Source organism: Bos javanicus, chromosome 24 (assembly GCF_032452875.1).
Source record: "Bos javanicus breed banteng chromosome 24, ARS-OSU_banteng_1.0, whole genome shotgun sequence".
Classification (NCBI taxonomy): domain Eukaryota; kingdom Metazoa; phylum Chordata; class Mammalia; order Artiodactyla; family Bovidae; genus Bos; species Bos javanicus.
The window spans coordinates 21,486,162-21,503,253 of NC_083891.1; the positions used below are offsets into that span (position 1 = coordinate 21,486,162).

The 17,092-nt window shown below is 39.3% G+C and overlaps 1 protein-coding gene and 1 long non-coding RNA gene across 6 annotated transcripts in view; both read right to left on the reverse strand.

Annotated features, from left to right (window-relative positions):
- The window catches only part of LOC133237507 (uncharacterized), a 498,424-nt gene that overhangs the window by 290,194 nt on the left and 191,138 nt on the right, over positions 1 to 17,092 (reverse strand). The window lies entirely within an intron of this gene.
- GALNT1 (polypeptide N-acetylgalactosaminyltransferase 1) overlaps positions 1 to 17,092 on the reverse strand; it is a 122,966-nt gene that overhangs the window by 47,816 nt on the left and 58,058 nt on the right. For all 5 annotated transcript variants that reach the window (XM_061399590.1, XM_061399589.1, XM_061399593.1 and 2 more), the window contains one exon: positions 9,572 to 9,746. In XM_061399590.1, the coding sequence (XP_061255574.1) occupies positions 9,572 to 9,746 (175 nt within the window). The remainder of the gene's footprint in view (positions 1 to 9,571; positions 9,747 to 17,092) is intronic.

The following is a 17,092-nucleotide window of genomic DNA, read 5'->3' on the forward strand; positions in this document are numbered from 1 at the left end:
AACCAGCACTGTGTCTTTAAATTCTCTTGTTCCTTTAGTGACTCCAGCTGCAACCTCTCCCCTGAATGCCAGGATTTTATAAATATGTGCTAACAATTCTTGATTTCTATTCCCATATTTCTATTCTCCTCTTCTTTCCATCTTGGCAAGAAATTATCACTATATGAAAACTATCACTATAATTCAGATAGCTCATCAGGTCTGTTTTTTTTTCTTTTGCTCCACACCCAATCTGTCAGCATTGATAGCTTCCGTCTTAAATACACAATCAGAATTTGAAAAGTTCTTCACCTTGACCATGCCTCTATTAATCTTACTCATGACACTCCTATACTCTGCATGAAAATCTCAACCACTGCAGCTGGAAAACATAAACTGGTGAAACCACAGTGGGAGCAATTTTTTAAAAAACCCTATGAAATTGAAAGCGGATTCCTCTCAGCACAATTATTTCGTATCTCTGTGAAACTGACCATAATCCATGGTAACAAACACATTTTACAGTAATCCAGAACATATATTCTGAAACAATGATTAATGAAAAATAAACTTATTACATTAAACATACTCTGATATCTTCTATTTCACTAATTAAAATGCTAACAGGTACTCACATTGTGTACGAAATACCATTAAAAAAAAAAACAAAACTTAAGGCCTAAGGTTTTCTAAATTGATCTCATATCCATTAATAGCTGAAGGGTCATGACCTGCAATTTAGGTTTTTTAATTTGTTTTAATTTGCTTTATTTTTCGGCTGTACCACACAGTATGTGGGATCACAGCTCCCCACCCAGGGATCGAATTTGCACCCCCTACATTGGAAGCTCTGAGTCTTAATCACTGGACCACCAGAGAAGTCCCACAACCTATATTCAGAAAGCACTGTTCCAGAGAAAACTTTTACATCTGTACAAGAGATGTAATAACATGTTGGCTTGAAAAGGATATTTACAAATACTTTGTAACTTTAAAATATATACCCTTAAGTAAAAGCACAATCAGTAAACTGTGATGCATATCCACACAATGGACTTCTACAAAGCAGTTAAAATGAATAACCTAGAACTCCATGTAATGACATGGCCAAATTTCAAAATCAATGCTTAAACAAAAACAATTTTAAAGTTGTAGAAGAATATGTACATATGCTGTACTAGCATTTGTTAAAACTATGAAACTATACTATATATTATTTAGGTAGGTAGACAGAAAGACATGCAGCAATGATAAATGCAAAAAATGAGACCTATAGTTAGGGAAGAATGGAATATAACTGGGGAGGGATACACAAATGGTTTCAACTGTAGCAGTAAAGTTTTACTGCTAAAAACAAAATACGAAGAGAATATGGCAACTTATTGAGATTCAATAAAGTTAGGGGTTGGTACAAAGCTTTGTTATCTCCTACAGCTTTCTGAATGTTTAGACCATTTCATTTAAAAAGATTAATAGTTAAGAGATCACCAGTAAAAATGGAAAATGCAAAAGAAACTTTAAATATTTTAAAACATATTTTTAAAACTATATCATGTATGTCTTAGGGCAACAGATAAAAAATCAGGGAACTCACTAGACTTGTAAAACAAAAAAATTTACATTTCATGAAGCAGGTAGAAAACCACACTCTAAGAGGATACAGATACAAAGAGTAAGATTTGGGACTTCACTGGTAGCCCAGTGGTTAAGAATATGCCTCCCAAAGTAGGGGAAGTAGGTTCAGTCCCTGCTTAGGGAACTAAGATCCCACGTGCTCTAGAGCCCACGCACCCCAACCAGAGAAGCCCACTCACTGGAATGAAGGCAGCAGAGCCAAAACAACAACAGAGTAATGATTATATTACAATACTGTTTACAAAATTTTACTTAACTGACACAAAAAATACATCAGCCTTGGAACTACTATTTACAGAATTATAACAAAGTAAGTGCAAACACCTGAAAGAATACAAAACTGTGGGTCTTAAAAACTGTAAGCAGAGCAATTTTCAGAAGTTCATCAAAATCATCTAAAAGAACCTTATCTGAAATGAGAAAACAAAATTCTGTAGATTTTGATCTGTTTCCAGAATTTTATCTAATATTAGAAGGAATAGTTAACAAAATGAGCGAAAAAAAATAACTTTCAGTAATTAGGTCGAGAAAAAGGGAATAAGAAGTCAGAAGACCTGGATTTGAGCCTGATTCAATTGTCCTGGGCTATAGCAATCTCTCTGAGGCACTTACCAGCAGCCTGCCACATGGGACTGATAATTTTTTAAACCAAATTAAAATTACTTTAAAAACTAGAAAGATGAAAAGGCTATTGTTATACTAAACATCTCACAAATATTTCCATGAATAAAAAAAGTAAATTGCAGGGTTTTATGTCTATTTTTAAGAAGTCAGAAAACAATGGCAAGCAGTTAGTAATTAAAAATTTAACAAATAAAAGAAATTCAAAAGAATAGCTGAAAGACAGCCTAAGAGTTTTCCCTGGAAGTAGAACAGAAAGATGAGAAAAGATAAAAATAAAAGGGACTAAGAGAATCAATGCAAGTAGTCCAAAGCCTGGCTAATAGGAGTTTCAATGAGAGAACACAGACTGATGGGACATATCATTTGCATGCTTAGTAGCTTCTGACTCTTTAAGACCCTTTGGACTACAGCCCTCCAGGCTCTTCTGTTCATGGGATTCTCCAGGCAAGAATACTGGAGTGGGTTGCCAATTCCTACTCCAGGAGATCTTCCTGACCCAGGGACTGAACTGGCATCTCCCAAGTCTCCTGCATTGGCAGGAGGATTCTTTACCACTGAGCCACCTGGGAAGCCCAATGGCACAAATAATAGACCTGTCTAATAAGCCACAACTCACTTGACTTCAAGGATATTGGTACAAAACACCTTTAACTTACCAATCTACAGGGAAGAGAGGAACAATCAATGGTACCAGTGATGCAATTAGCAAAATGCAGGCTCAGGAAGGACATAAGACACTGAAAGTGAGCAAGTCACTCAATCATGTCCAACTCTTTGAGATCCTATGGACTATACAGTCCATGGAATTCTCTAAGCCAGAATACTGGAGTGGGTAGCCTATCCCTTCTCCAGGGGATCTTCCCAACCCAGGGATTGAACCCAGGTCTTCTGCATTACAGGCTGATTCTTTACCAGATGAGCCACAAGGGAAGCCCATAAGACACTTTACCTGGTCTTCAAATAATAAACCATGAGGGTAAAAAAGAAGAGGGAACCTGCAGACTGAGAAAGACTTGAAAGAGATACCTACCAGTTGCAATTCTGATATAAACACTATTAAAAAGGGAAATATATGACATAACTAGGAAAAGTAAATACAAACTGGGTATTTCAGGTTACCAAGGAATCACTCACTATTAATATATTTTGAGGTATGAAAAATGGTACCATGATTTCCTTTTCCCCCTGATTCTATGAGTCCCATCTTTCAGAGATAAATACTGTAATATTTACAAATGGTATGTCTTTGTCTGGGGCTGGGGAATCTGCTGCTCATCTCACTTACCTGACTGATCCCCCAAATCCACAAACTGTGTGGGATTCTCCAAAGCGCCACTCCTCTCATGTCAGCTGGCTGACCCCAGAGTCAATGATCCAAGTGAAATAAAAGACCAAACTGGAACCACAGTGTATTTTATAATCTCCCCTTCATGGATCACAGCTTTTTTGTAGCAAAGGGGCTTGCATAACTCAGTGAAGCTATGAGCCATGCCTTGCAGGGCCACCCAAGACAGATGGGTCATAGTGAATACTTCTAACAACTTATGGACTCTGTGGGAGAGGGAGAGGGTGGGGAGATTTGGGAGAATAGCATTGAAACATGTATAATATCATGTATGAAACGAGTCGCCAGTCCAGGTTCGATGCACGGTACTGGATGCTTGGGGCTGGTGCACTGGGACGACCCAGAAGGGAGGGTAGGGGAGGGAGGAGGGAGGAGGGTTTAGGATGGGGAACGCGGGTATACCTGTGGCGGAGTCATTTCGATATTTGGCAAAACTAATACAATATTGTAAAGTTTAAAAAAAAAAAAAATGTGGTCCACTGGAGGAGGAAATGGCAACCCAATCCAAAATTCTTGCCACGAGAATTCCATGAACATTATGAAAAGGCAGAAAGATATGACACTGGAAGATGACACTCCATCACTTGTACTGTGTTCTGCTGGTCATACAGATCAACCCTGGCACAACATAGAAAGAGACATCCAGAGAGTAAATGCCAGGAGATGGAGATTGCTGCAGGACATCTTAGAGGATATAAATGAGGTTACACAATACAACTTTTAAGAATTACTGAAGGTGATGAATACATTAGGGCTCACATTATTATCTCTATTTTGTATATATTTGAAAATTTCCATAATAAAAAGCTTTTCAGAATGTTTTTAAACCAAGAATAAAAGCACACAGATGGAATAAGAAGGTTTAAAGGAAAAAAAGGCTCTTCAGCAGTAGTAGTGATTCTGTGCCACTTCCACCTGGAAGCAGCCTAGTCCCACAGAGACCCAGTGGTTGCCAGACTGTTTTAAGCAGCTGGACTAGCAATCCAGCACAAAGCAAGAGTTTTTCAAGTCTGAGAGTTCTCATTAAGCCCCAAATTTGGTGTACAAGCATAAGTATCACATCATTTAAACACTGATCTCCTTATCATAAAGTTGTTCACTCTGCAAAAACTAGTGCTTATAATACAATTAAAGACTATTCATTAATAAAAGTATCTTCAAGAACCACATAAAAGACTTTTAAAAAACATTTAATAAAATGTATTGATAGCAGTGATGTATTTAGGGGAATTATTAAAGTACAAAAATAACTCTCCTATCAACAGTAATAGTTAAGGTTCTTTTAAACATCACTGAATCTGAGACTTCCCTGAGAAACCTAGCTTGCTTCAATAACTATTAAATTATTCAGAAAGTACAGTTTGTGAAAATCTAAGTTTATAATGAAGCTTCTTTTGACTGATGTCCACCTAACCAGTTTGCTAGATGAACAGATACTCTCCAGCCCCTGAGTTTTTATAGGCACAGTATTCAATGGTTTCCTTATTCTGACTTTATTCAAACCTGTGCCATGTAATGATAAACCATGACTGCCTTCTGTGAACCACTGTTTAGAAAAATTTTCCCTGGAGTATCTTTTCATGTGTTTGTTAGCCATCTGTATGTCTTCTCTGGAGAAATGTTTGTTTAGGTCTTTTCCCCACTTTTTGATTGGGTTGTTTTTCAAATGGTATTGACTTGTCTGAGCAGCTTGTATATTTTGGAAATTAACCCTGTGTCAATTGTTTCATTTGCCATTATTTTCTCCCATTCTGAGGGTTGTCTTTTCACCTTGTTATAGTTTGCTCTGCTGTGCAAAAGCTTTTAAATTTAATTAGGTTCCACTAGTTTATTTTTGTTTTTATCCCCATTACTCTATGAGTTGGGTCATACAGGATCCTGCTGTGATTTATATCACAGAGTGTTCTGTTTTCCTCTAAGAGTTTTAGTTTCTGGTCTTACATTTAGGTCTTTAATCCATTTTATCTTTGTGTATGGTGTTAGGAAGTTCTCTACTTTCATTCTTTTACATATAGCTGTGCAGTTTTCCCAGCACCACTTACTGAAGAGGCAATCTTTGTCCCACTGTAATATTTTTGCCTCCTTTTGTCTAATATCCTTGACTCCTTGCCTCCAAAAATATGGTATCTGTAGGCATGTAGGTTTATCTCTGGGCTATCTTGTTCCATTGGTCTATATTTCTATTTTCGTGCCAGTACCCTACTGTCTTGATGACTGTAGCTTTGTGGTATAGTCTGAAGTCAGGCAGGTTGATTTCTCCAGCTCCATTCTTCTTTCTCAAGATTGCTTTGGCGATTTGGGGTCTTCTGTGTTTCATTATGAATTGTAAAATTTTTTGTTCCAGTTCTGTGAGAAATGCCTTTGATAGGGATCACACTGAATGTGTAGATTGCATTTGGTAGTATAGTCATTTTCACAATATCGACTCCATGGAGTTAATGAGTTTTTTTTTTTTTTTGTGATGGTTTTCTATGTAATTATTACTAATTTTCCATTGCCTTCTCCAGTGGACCATGTTTTGTCAGAACTCTCCACCATGACCCAACTGTCTTGGGTGGCCCTGCACCGCATGGCTCATAGTTTCATTGAGTTACTCAAGGCTGTGATCCATGTGATCATTTTGGTTAGTTTTCTGTGACTGTGGTTTTCATTCTAGAGGCCATGGGATTGCATTCTTGCTTTTCCTGTCTGCTCTCTGATGGATGAGGATAAGAGGCTTGTGCAAGCTTCTTGATGGGAGGGACTGGCTGTTGGGAAAACATGTCTTGCTCTGGTGGGCAGGTTCATGCTCAGTAAATCTTCAATCCAATTTTCTGCTGATGGATGGGGCTGTGGTCCCTCCCTGTAGTTTGGCCTGAGGTGGACCAGTCCTGGAGTCTGCAGTGTCCATGACAGAGACAGAGGCTCTGTGATAGGGCTAATGGCAAAAGGACTTAAGTCAACAGGCCATGCCTCCCAGGACTGCTGCTGCCAGTACCCCTGACCAGAAGGCAGGCCACTGTTGGTTCATGCGTCTGCAGGAGACAAAACATGGTCCACTGGAGAAGAGAATGACAAACCACTTCAGTATTCTTGCCTTGAACCCCATCAACAGTAAGAAAAAAAGGTAAAAAGATATGAAACTGGAAGATGGGCACTGTCCCTGCAGGTCAGTAGGTATCCAATACTCTACTGGGGAAGAGCAGAGAAATAGCTCCAGAAAGAGTGAAGAGGCTGAGCCAAAGTGCAAATAATGCCCAGGTGTGGATGTATCTGGTGGTGAAAGTAAAGTCTGATGCTGTAAAGAACAATACTGCACAGGAACTTGGAATGTTAGGTCCTGAATCAAGGTAAATTGATATGCTCAAACAGGAGATGGCAAGAGTAAACACTGACATTTAAGAATCAGTGAATTAAAATGGATGGGAATGGGCAAATTTAATTCAGATGACCATTATATCTACTACTGTGGACAACAATCCCTTAGAAGAAATGGAGTAGCCCTCACAGTCAACAGCAGTTCAAAATGCAGTACTTGGGTGCAATCTCAAAAACAAAAGAATGATCTTGGTTCATTTGCAAGGTAAACCATTCAACATCACAGTAATCCAAGTCTATACCTCAACCACTAATGCCAAAAAAGCTGAAGTCGAACAGTTCTATGAACAACAAGACCTTCTAGAACTAACAGCAAAAAGAGATGTCCTTTTCATTATAGGGGACTGAATTGCAAAAGTAGGAAGTCAAGAGATACCTGGAGTAACAAGTTAGTCTGGAGTACAAATGAAGAAGGGCAAAGGCTAACAGAGTTGTGCCAAGAGAATTCACTGGTCATAGCAAACACCCTCTTCTGGCAACACTAGAGACGACTCTACACATGGACATCACCAGATGGTCAATACTGAAATCAGAATGACTATATTCTTTGCAGCCAATGATGGAGAAGCTCTATACAGTAAGCAAAAACAAGACCGGGAGCTGACTGCAACTCAGATCATGAGCTCCTTATTGCAAAATTCAGACTTCAATTGAAGAAAGTAGGGAAAACCACTAGGCCATTCAGGTATGACCTAAATCAAATCCCTTATGATTATACAGTGGAAGTGACAAATAGATGCAAGGGATTAGATCTGATAGACAAGAGTGCCTGAGGAACTATGGATGGAGGTTTGAAACACCGTACAAGAGGTGGTGACCAAAATCAACCCCCAGGAAAAAAGAAATGCAAGAAAGCCTCCTGTCTGAGGAGGTCTTTCAAACAACTGAGAAAAGGAGAGAAGTGAAAAGCAAAGGAAAAAGTTATGGATACACCCAACTGAATGCAGAGTTCCACAGAATAGCAAGGAGAAATAAGTCAGCCTTCTTAAGTGAACAACGCAAAGAAATAAAACAATAAAATAGGAAAGACTATACATCTCTTCAAGAAAATCAGAGATACCAAGAGAACATTTCATGCAAAAATGGGCAAAATAAAGAACAGGAATAGGGCCTAACAGAGGCAGAAAAGATTAAGAAGAGGTGGCAAGAATACACAGAAGAATGGTACAAAAGAGGACTTAATGTTCCGGATAATCACGATGGTGTGGAGACTCACCTACAGCCAGACATCCTGGAGTGTGAAGTCAAGTGGGCCTTAGGAAGTATTACTACGAACAAAGTTAGTGGAGGTAGTGGCATTTTAACTGAAGAGTCAGTCTTTGCTTCCTCCAAGCTGCTTAAAGTTCTGAACTACACTTTCCATGTTTGAGAGTTTTCTGTGATGTCTAGTATTTCTTGGTTATCTATTATTAAAAATGGAAGGCCAAAAAACTGACTGTAAGCTCTCAGTATGTGAGGCTTTCTGACTATGAGTCTCCTTCATTGGCGTGATCAGGCTGCTGTCATTAAATTGGAGAGTCTCTGATGTCAGTGTCTGCAGTTGTTTTCCTTTTCTCTAGGGCTAGTCCAATTCTGTTGAAAAAGATCCTCCAATCTCTTGCCTGGAGGGATAAAGTTCAGCTGCTAGCATTACTGTGAGCCACAGAAGGCTAAAGGGGTCTCAACAGCTAAAATGTTCACTTTATCCACCTTTCCCTGTACAGTTCCCTTGCTTTTAACAGCGCCTGTTGTCCTCTAGTCCAGATACCTTGTATCATTTGGCACAGCTGGACATTAGGTGCCGGTAGGAGTGTAAGTTGGTACAACCATCTTAGAAAAATGTGCTAAAGCTATGTAAGTGTACACCCTATTCCTTTCCCCAATATATACACCAAATAGAAATGAGAGCCTAGGTCTTCCTAAAACATTCACAGAAATATCACCTTAGCCTTTATTCATAATAGCGAAAAAGTGGAAACAACCCAAATATCTATCAGTGTGTAAGCTATGGTACATTCACGTAACAAACCACCACACTGCCATGGAAACAGTATGTTTCTGATTCACGCAACAACATGGATCTCAGAGACACCAGACTATAAGCAGTGTAGATTCATCTATAAAAAGCTCAAAGAAAGACAAAGCTAATCTATGTTTAGAGATCAAAACAATGCCTGCCCCTGGGGCTGGGAGTACTGACCAGAAAGGAACATAGGAGAACTTTTAGAGGTGATGAAAATGTTCTATAATTTGATTTGGACAATGATTAGACAAGATAACATGTAGCAATTCACTAATTTGTATGCTTATGACTGCATACTTCACTGTTTTAAGATACACACAACTTAAAATGATCCTTTATAAAATTGACTATATAAATGCTTTGGTAATAATGAGGTTTAAAATCCCTACTAAATCCATCAAGATAAACAATTATCTTTCAAAGCCTAAAACACATGGTCCCAATGATCTCTAGAACTTGAGATATTATTTTATCAGCATTATTTCTTAAGTGGGGGGTGGTGGTAAGAAGTAACTCAGTGATGTAACATTCATTTCAAGAATAGTCAACACTGATGTGTGATTTACTGAGAATTCAGAACATACTTTTCATTCACATTAAATACCATCAGGACCACACTAGGTACTTACCCTTCTAATCTAACATCTGGTAGAGATCTGTTGAGTGCAATCATCTCACTTGCCATTAAATTGAACTGATTGATTTTAAACATCTCTTTCATCTTTTCTTGATCCTCTTTAGGAATGACGACTGGTTTCCCCATTTCTCCAGGACCTTCATGAGGCTTTTGTACTGGCTCTAGAACTAAGAATAAGGAGGAAATTTAACTAACATTAATTTTTATAGCAATTAATTCATGTTTCTGTTGAATAACATTTATGTTTAAACTATGCCCTCAACAACCAGAGCCACCTCTGAGCCCATCCTCTACCAATGTGGGACACAGCCTAGGGGCTGCCCTGTCCCCTGCTTCCACACTGTGCCCTAACTCCAGACCTTCTCACCATGCACCACTCACCTGAATCACTGCATGGCCTGGGCACTCCCATCTCGAATATTGTGGCCACAGTAACTTCTCTAAAGCACAGTCTTCACTGTGCTATTCCCATGGTCTCAGGGAGTCTAATCTCTTTAACAGGAAACTTAAGTTTCCAAACCTACCACCTGCTGGGCTCTTCGCTTCCCAGCCCCACCCTCCCACCAAGCACCACCTGCTGCTCTCTCTGTGCCTCATGTCTACTTGTGCCAGTGCCTTTGCTCACACTGGCCACCTCCCTTGGCACCTCTCACCTCTACCTGTGAAACACCAAACCCACACTAGTCCAAGCCCCAGCTAGGACGGCTTCTCTCCTGCAGCTTTTCTGCATCTCTCTCGAGTGATGGCTTACTACTTTTGACCACATCATTTCATCCAAGGCTCTGTGTCTTTAATCAATTGTCGTTGTTTAGACGCTCAGTCATGTCTGACTCTTTGCGACCCCAAGGACTGTAGCCCGCCAGGCTCCTCTGTCCATGAGATTTCCCAGGCAAAAATACTGGAGTGGGTTGCCATTCCCTTCTCCAGGGGATTGTCCCGACCCGGGGATCAAAACTGCATCTCCTGCATTGGCAGGAAGATTCTCTATCACTGAGCCACCAGGAAAGTCCCTCTAATCAACAGCTCTCCCTAATTATGACTGCTAAACATGCCTGTGACACCCCACCTAGCTAGATTATGATTTCTTTTTTAGCTGGAGTTTTTTGTTTATTCATGTACCTTCTGTGGAGTTTAGCAGTGTTTAATAGACATTTTATAACTATATGCTAAATTAATACATGAGTACAAGTATTATTCAAAATAAATCAAAATGAAACCCTAGAATTAACAATAGACATTATAATAAGCATTATGCAAGGTAGAACATCAAGAAATGTAATTCTAATCAGAAGTAATGTTGTTTCTTAACACAGAGTTGTTCCTCAGTATCCACGAGGGCCTAGTTCCAAGACAACTGTCACCCCACCCTGTGGATACCAAAATCTGCAGATGTGCAAATCCTTTATGTAAAAATGTATGTGGTACAATCACCCCTCTGCATAATCCATAGATACGGAGGACTGGCTGTATCAGTAAAAAAAAAAGAATATTTCTGACCAGCAAATCCCAAATCTTGTTCCTAGTTATGTACTTTTGAGATATTAAAAAGTGTTACAAGAAAAATGTGTTCTAGAATATATTAAATTTGAAAAAATTGTGTTAAACTTCCCACCTAAAAGGGATGGATAGAGAATGAGGTGAGGGTAAGAATGGGATGAAATTATCTGTTTATACATTACTTATTTTATAAGCTGAAAGTGTTATTCTCCTGCAGTGTGTTTTTAAGGCATCCCCCCCAAAGTCTCTGGATGGAAATGTCTGAAGACATCACGGCAGTAGATGAACCAGGAGTTCTCTTCAGACAGGCTTTAGGCTTTGTCTGACCGAAAACAACTCTTGTCGGCAAAGCTGGCCTACAGGATGACTGTCCAGAGCAGGTACAAAGGAACCTATCCATACCAGAGCTGCAGAATATTACTCACTATGCCTTCAACATAAAACATAAACAGAACATAAAATCTGTTTTAAAGAACTATCAAGGAAAAAATGGTGTATAATAATTGTCCCCATTCTCAGAGCTTAGAAACTGCGATTTCAGGAAGGAAGTTAAAACATTAGGAAATAACTTGAAAAATCATAGGAAACTCCTGTAATACAATTTTAAAAAACAAATCCTATCTAATGTTTGCCAACTAAGCTCTTTAAATATAAGAATTTTTAAAAAATTCTCAGTGACAAAAATTTTTAATGACAAGTATAATGAAAACTGTAAGTACAGAAACACAATGCTCATATAAACTTTTAAAACTTAAAAAACCATAAATTATTAAACTCTCAGAGTCAATTTCTACTTACCTGTCTCTGAAAATAAAGAGCAATGAACAGATTTGGGGATTGGGACACTCAGGGGTCAGTACAAAGCACTGGAGTTCTGGAAGTCACACTTACCTTTTGTGCATGGCACAGACAAAGAGTAGGTGGGAGACATCTAGTGGCCCTGGTTATAAATATCCTTCAGTTACCTGTGCCCTATTTTAGTATAAGATGATGCTTTAAAGAAAAGTTAAAATGGAAACATTCTCACACTGCTCGGTTTTTAAATTTTTAATTGAGTATTAAGTTATACAGAACACCATCTGTAATATAGTTTTGCCTGAGGCAAGGTGAGGTGGAGTAGATTCTGAATGTAATTAAGTCCCTGGACCCACTTATCAATTCACAGGAAATACTACTGGGGACTGAGGACATGATTTAAAACAAACATTAACGGAATGCAAATCCTGACTGTGGAAAACTGGAGAAAAGAAAACAGTTTCTTCTTCTTCAACAACAACCAACAAAGCAGGGTGGAGAGGACAAAAAGAAAGAGGTACCATGTAGCTATGCCACAAGACTAGCTTTGCACTGACAGCTGTTAAAGACATGATGGATATGTGGAAGCTGCTCAGTCATGTCTGACTCTTTGTGACTCCATGGATTATACAATCCATGGAATTCTCCAGGCCAGACTGCCTGAGTGGGTAGCCTTCCCTTTCTCCAGATGATGGGTATGCTGCTGCTGCCTACTGCTGCTAAGTCGCTTCAGTCGTGTCCGACTCTGTGCGACCCCATAGATGGCAGCCCACCAGGCTCCCCCATCCCTGGGATTCTCCAGGCAAGAACACTGAAGTGGGTTGCCATTTCCTTCTCCAATGCATGAAAGTGAAAAGTGAAAGTGAAGTCGCTCAGTCTTGCCCGACTCTTAGCGACCCCATGGACTGCAGCCTACCAGGCTCCTCCGTCCATGGGATTTTCCAGGCAAGAGTACTGGAGTGGGGTGCCATTGCCTTCTCTGGATGATAGGTATACGGGAGATCAATTTTCTGTTTTCTCTAATTTTGTTTATGCTTCAAATTTTCTATGAGGATTGGGGGAGTATGAAGGAGCACTCAAGAAATTACAGTAAGAACTAGTAAGACTAGTAAGTATAAACTTGATTGCTTATAGCCTAAGAGACTGTATGACCAGAAAATTAAAATCCTGCCCCATCATAGTGAACTCCAGCCTGGAAGTCTTAAAGAATTGGGCAAAACTGTACAACATACAAAATCTTCCTGGCTATAATACTTTACAAATTTGATCAGCTGGTACTTATTAACAACCCGAATATCTAGTATAATACCCACATTACATACTTTACCCCACTGATACATGTGAGTTTTCAGAGCCACATTTAAAATGACCATTAATCAAAAGTCTTGTAACTACTACTTACAGAACCCACCACAATAACTGAATTTAGAAATTATAATATCCCAAAGAATTAAAGGGGGACCAGTAAAGTAACCCACTTCAGTATTCTTGCATCAAAATCCCATGGACGGAGGAGCCTGGTAGGCTGCAGTCCATGGGGTCGCTCGCTAAGAGTTGGGCACGACTAAGCGACTTCACTTTCACTTTTCACTTTCATGCATTGGAGAAGGAAACGGCAACCCACTCCAGTATTCTTGCCTGGAGAATTCCAGGGACAGAGGAGCCTGTTGGGCTGCCGTCTATGGGGTCACACAGAGTTGGACACGACTGAAGTGACTTACAGCAGCAGTAAACTAATTTTCTTTGGCAAAGATGCCAGGATAAAATGAAATTAGTTAATGAATATTTTTATTACTAACACACTTGCAAAAAGCAACTAACAAAAAAGATAGTAAGTATTAACTTCCCTTGTTTTCTACTTACCAGTCTTTCATGTAAATTAAAAAAGAGATCAGTGAAACTTGTTTGAAAGCAATGGAAATGGGTTTGGATATTATCATTTTCCTGAACTGAAAAAAATACTTTCTTTGGCATAAAATTTCATTATGTAGATAATTTCTAAGAATAAAATCAGCTTTGACAAGGGGGTAACTAAGTGTTGTTCTGAAGTATTATGTGAAAACACAATACTAACATTTTATTGTATACTTCAGCTAAACTTCATCTACATGACAAGGTAGAAATTTTTCATTTCTTAGAAAATTTAATTATAAAAAAAACCTACAAGCTCACTCTGACTGCTGCCAAATGAGATTTACATATACAAACCACATGACATACCTTAGCTTTAACACAGCTTACAAATTTCTACAATTTGTATTTTCTCATGGAAGTAGAATAAACCCTGGTGGTTCAGTCATAAACAATCTGTCTGCAGTGCAAGAGACCCAGATTCGACCCCTGGGTCAGGAAGATCACCTGGTGAAGGGAATGACTGCCCACTCCAGTATTCTTACCTGGAGAATTCCACAGACAGAGGAGTCTGGTAGGCTACAGTTCATGGGGTCACAAAAAGTCTGACATGACTGACTGACTAACACTTCCACTTTTTCAAAGTTACAGGATATCCATTTGGGAAGATAAAAAGCTAAAAGCATTTCTCCCAAACAATTTTCTTAGGCGATCATAATTTTTCCTGTTTTTATGCACTATATTTCACTTACTCCAAAGTATTTCCCCCATATTTTAATATCTCTGAAATTGGGACTTGGCTTACAATGATAATTGAAATGTTTCTGTTTTCTTAGTGTTATATAAAATAAGTATTATATAAACAAAGCAAATTACCTAATTTTTTAACATTAAAATATTATTGCATATAACAAAATTCATTGATAACTCTGCTACCTCAATACCTGTGTTTTAACCCTTATTCCAATTTTATATACATTTGTAATGTGTACAAATAAAACTCTAAATACACTAAAAGTCTGTTAATATTTCTGAAAGCCTTTACTAACAATATTCTTGGACAGCAGGGAGATCCAACCAGTCCATTCTAAAGGAGATCAGCCCTGGGATTTCTTTGGAAGGAATGATGCTAAAGCTGAAACTCCAGTACTTTGGCCACCTCATGCGAAGAGTTGACTCATTGGAAAAGACTCTGATGCTGGGAGGGATTGGGGGCAAGAGGAGAAGGGGACGACAGAGGATGAGATGGCTGGATGGCATCACTGACTCGATGGATACGAGTCTGGGTGAACTCCGGGAGTTGGTGATGGACAGGGAAGCCTGGCGTGCTGCGATTCATGGGGTCGCAAAGAGTCGGACACGACTCAGCAACTGAACTGAACTGAACCATCTAAAGTTTCTTCTATAAAATATGTTCTCAAAGTCTTCCTAATGTGACAACTGAAATAATTCTAGCCTAAGCACGTAAAAACTTGAATAATCAGTATTTTAGTAATCTGAAAATCAGGTACCGAGCTGGCATAAAGGATTAATTCCTACTTGAAAGTGTACCTGTAAAAATACTGAATGTTCTATGCAACATCCAAATCCATAAACTGAATGAGTTAATTCCAACAAGGCAGAGGAGCTGCAAAAATACTCCTAAGACATAACTTGTACTAATTTTATTTTTCCAAGGGCAATTTTATCTACTTCTCTAGCGAAAGAAGAATTTTCCTATTCTCACAGAGTCTGGTGTATAAAACACAAGTAAATATAAAACAATGAGAGAGTACTGCTCAAGAACATAAAATAAAACAGAATAAAATCAACCCTGTGTAATCACCAGACAGGCCTGCTGATACGTGATGTAGGTAAGTAGTGAGTACATGTAAGACCCTAGGATAATCTGATGAGCATTATCATAAGGATAATGAATCCATTCTGCTTAATTGCACACAACAGTATAAAGAGCAGAATTTGGTAAATTTTACCAAATTGGCACTGTAAAGCAGTTCAGAAAGGAGGTCCTTACGATACTGAGACAACTGCTCTAGAGTATCATATCTGCTCATTGTTTGTTTTAATTTGGTTTTTCAAATGCCACAGAGAATGAAGATCCTGGAGACCTTATGTGTTCTAACAGAAGAGACTTATTCTTCCAGGTCACTGACTGTACCTGCTAATTCCACTAAGAAGGTCTACATCCTTCATGCCATCGCCTGTCAACCCTCTCCCAACTACTTTAGTGAAAGATCTCTTCATCGGCACCACAATTTCTCAGCAGCCGTATATTGAGAGCAGTAACCTTAGGGTTCCTACACTACTTGGGACCTCCAAGTGCCCACTGCACTGAAACCCCCCATCAAAGCAGATTTTTCAAACTGTTCTTGCTTGGCAGCCATGGTTCCCCTTCCCTTAGTCATTTCCCCACTCTTTCCCTTCAATCCCTTGAAACAGTTTGAAAAATGGATGCTTTAGGGCCCCATCTAGAACCACTGGCCTCTCGTAAGTCTCTCCCTTCAGCTATTAACTCCCCTCCTGGCATCGTACTGCTCAGCCTGCTCTCATCCTGCCGCTGCTGACCTCTTTCTCAGTCGTCCACACCATCTTGCTATTTCCACATAGTAAATATCAAGTTTCCTCAACACAGAGGTCCCATCCACCAGACTTAAACCTGACTCTCCCACAAGGCCCACTAAGCTCACAACCCTCACTCACCTTCATTCTCCTTTTTTCAGGACACGCTGTTGTCTCTCACGGCTCCACACTGCGCTCTCAGACCGTATCTCCTTTACTCTGTACTTCTATACTTTGAATAAAAGCTACTCCTTTTCTCTGATGCTCATGTCACTAGTGGTTTTCAGAAGCATACTAACCTTAGAATCCTCTTCAAGGATAAATCTTTTCTTACGGTTTTGATACCCCACTGTCTCCTCTGCCGAGAGTTTGTTCTTTGAAGTATTACTTCATTCCTTTATATTTTAAACCTCTTCAAAATACATTAAAAAATACGTCTGTACACAGAAAACCAACCTTAGCTCCATTCCTTTCTTCTAACTATTGTACTCTGTGTGTCAAAGCTTCCTAAAAGGATAAGCTACACACCAGTAAATATCAAGTCCACTGGTACTGAAATGGCACTTTCTAGGATAACGAGAAACCCCATTAGGAAATGTATCACAACCACTTTTTCATCTCAGGTGAAATCACTGAACATCCATCCATCACGCCTGGATTTCCATGACCCTGCTCCCTCTGGCTTTTCCTGACTTCCAGGCTGCCCCTGACTTCCAGAAGCCTTCTCTCCCCTTGCTGACTCTCTGTGATCCTCTCCAACTCTGCCTGTCTCTGCTGCACACTCCGGAGCCCACAGTGCCGCCCACGTGCT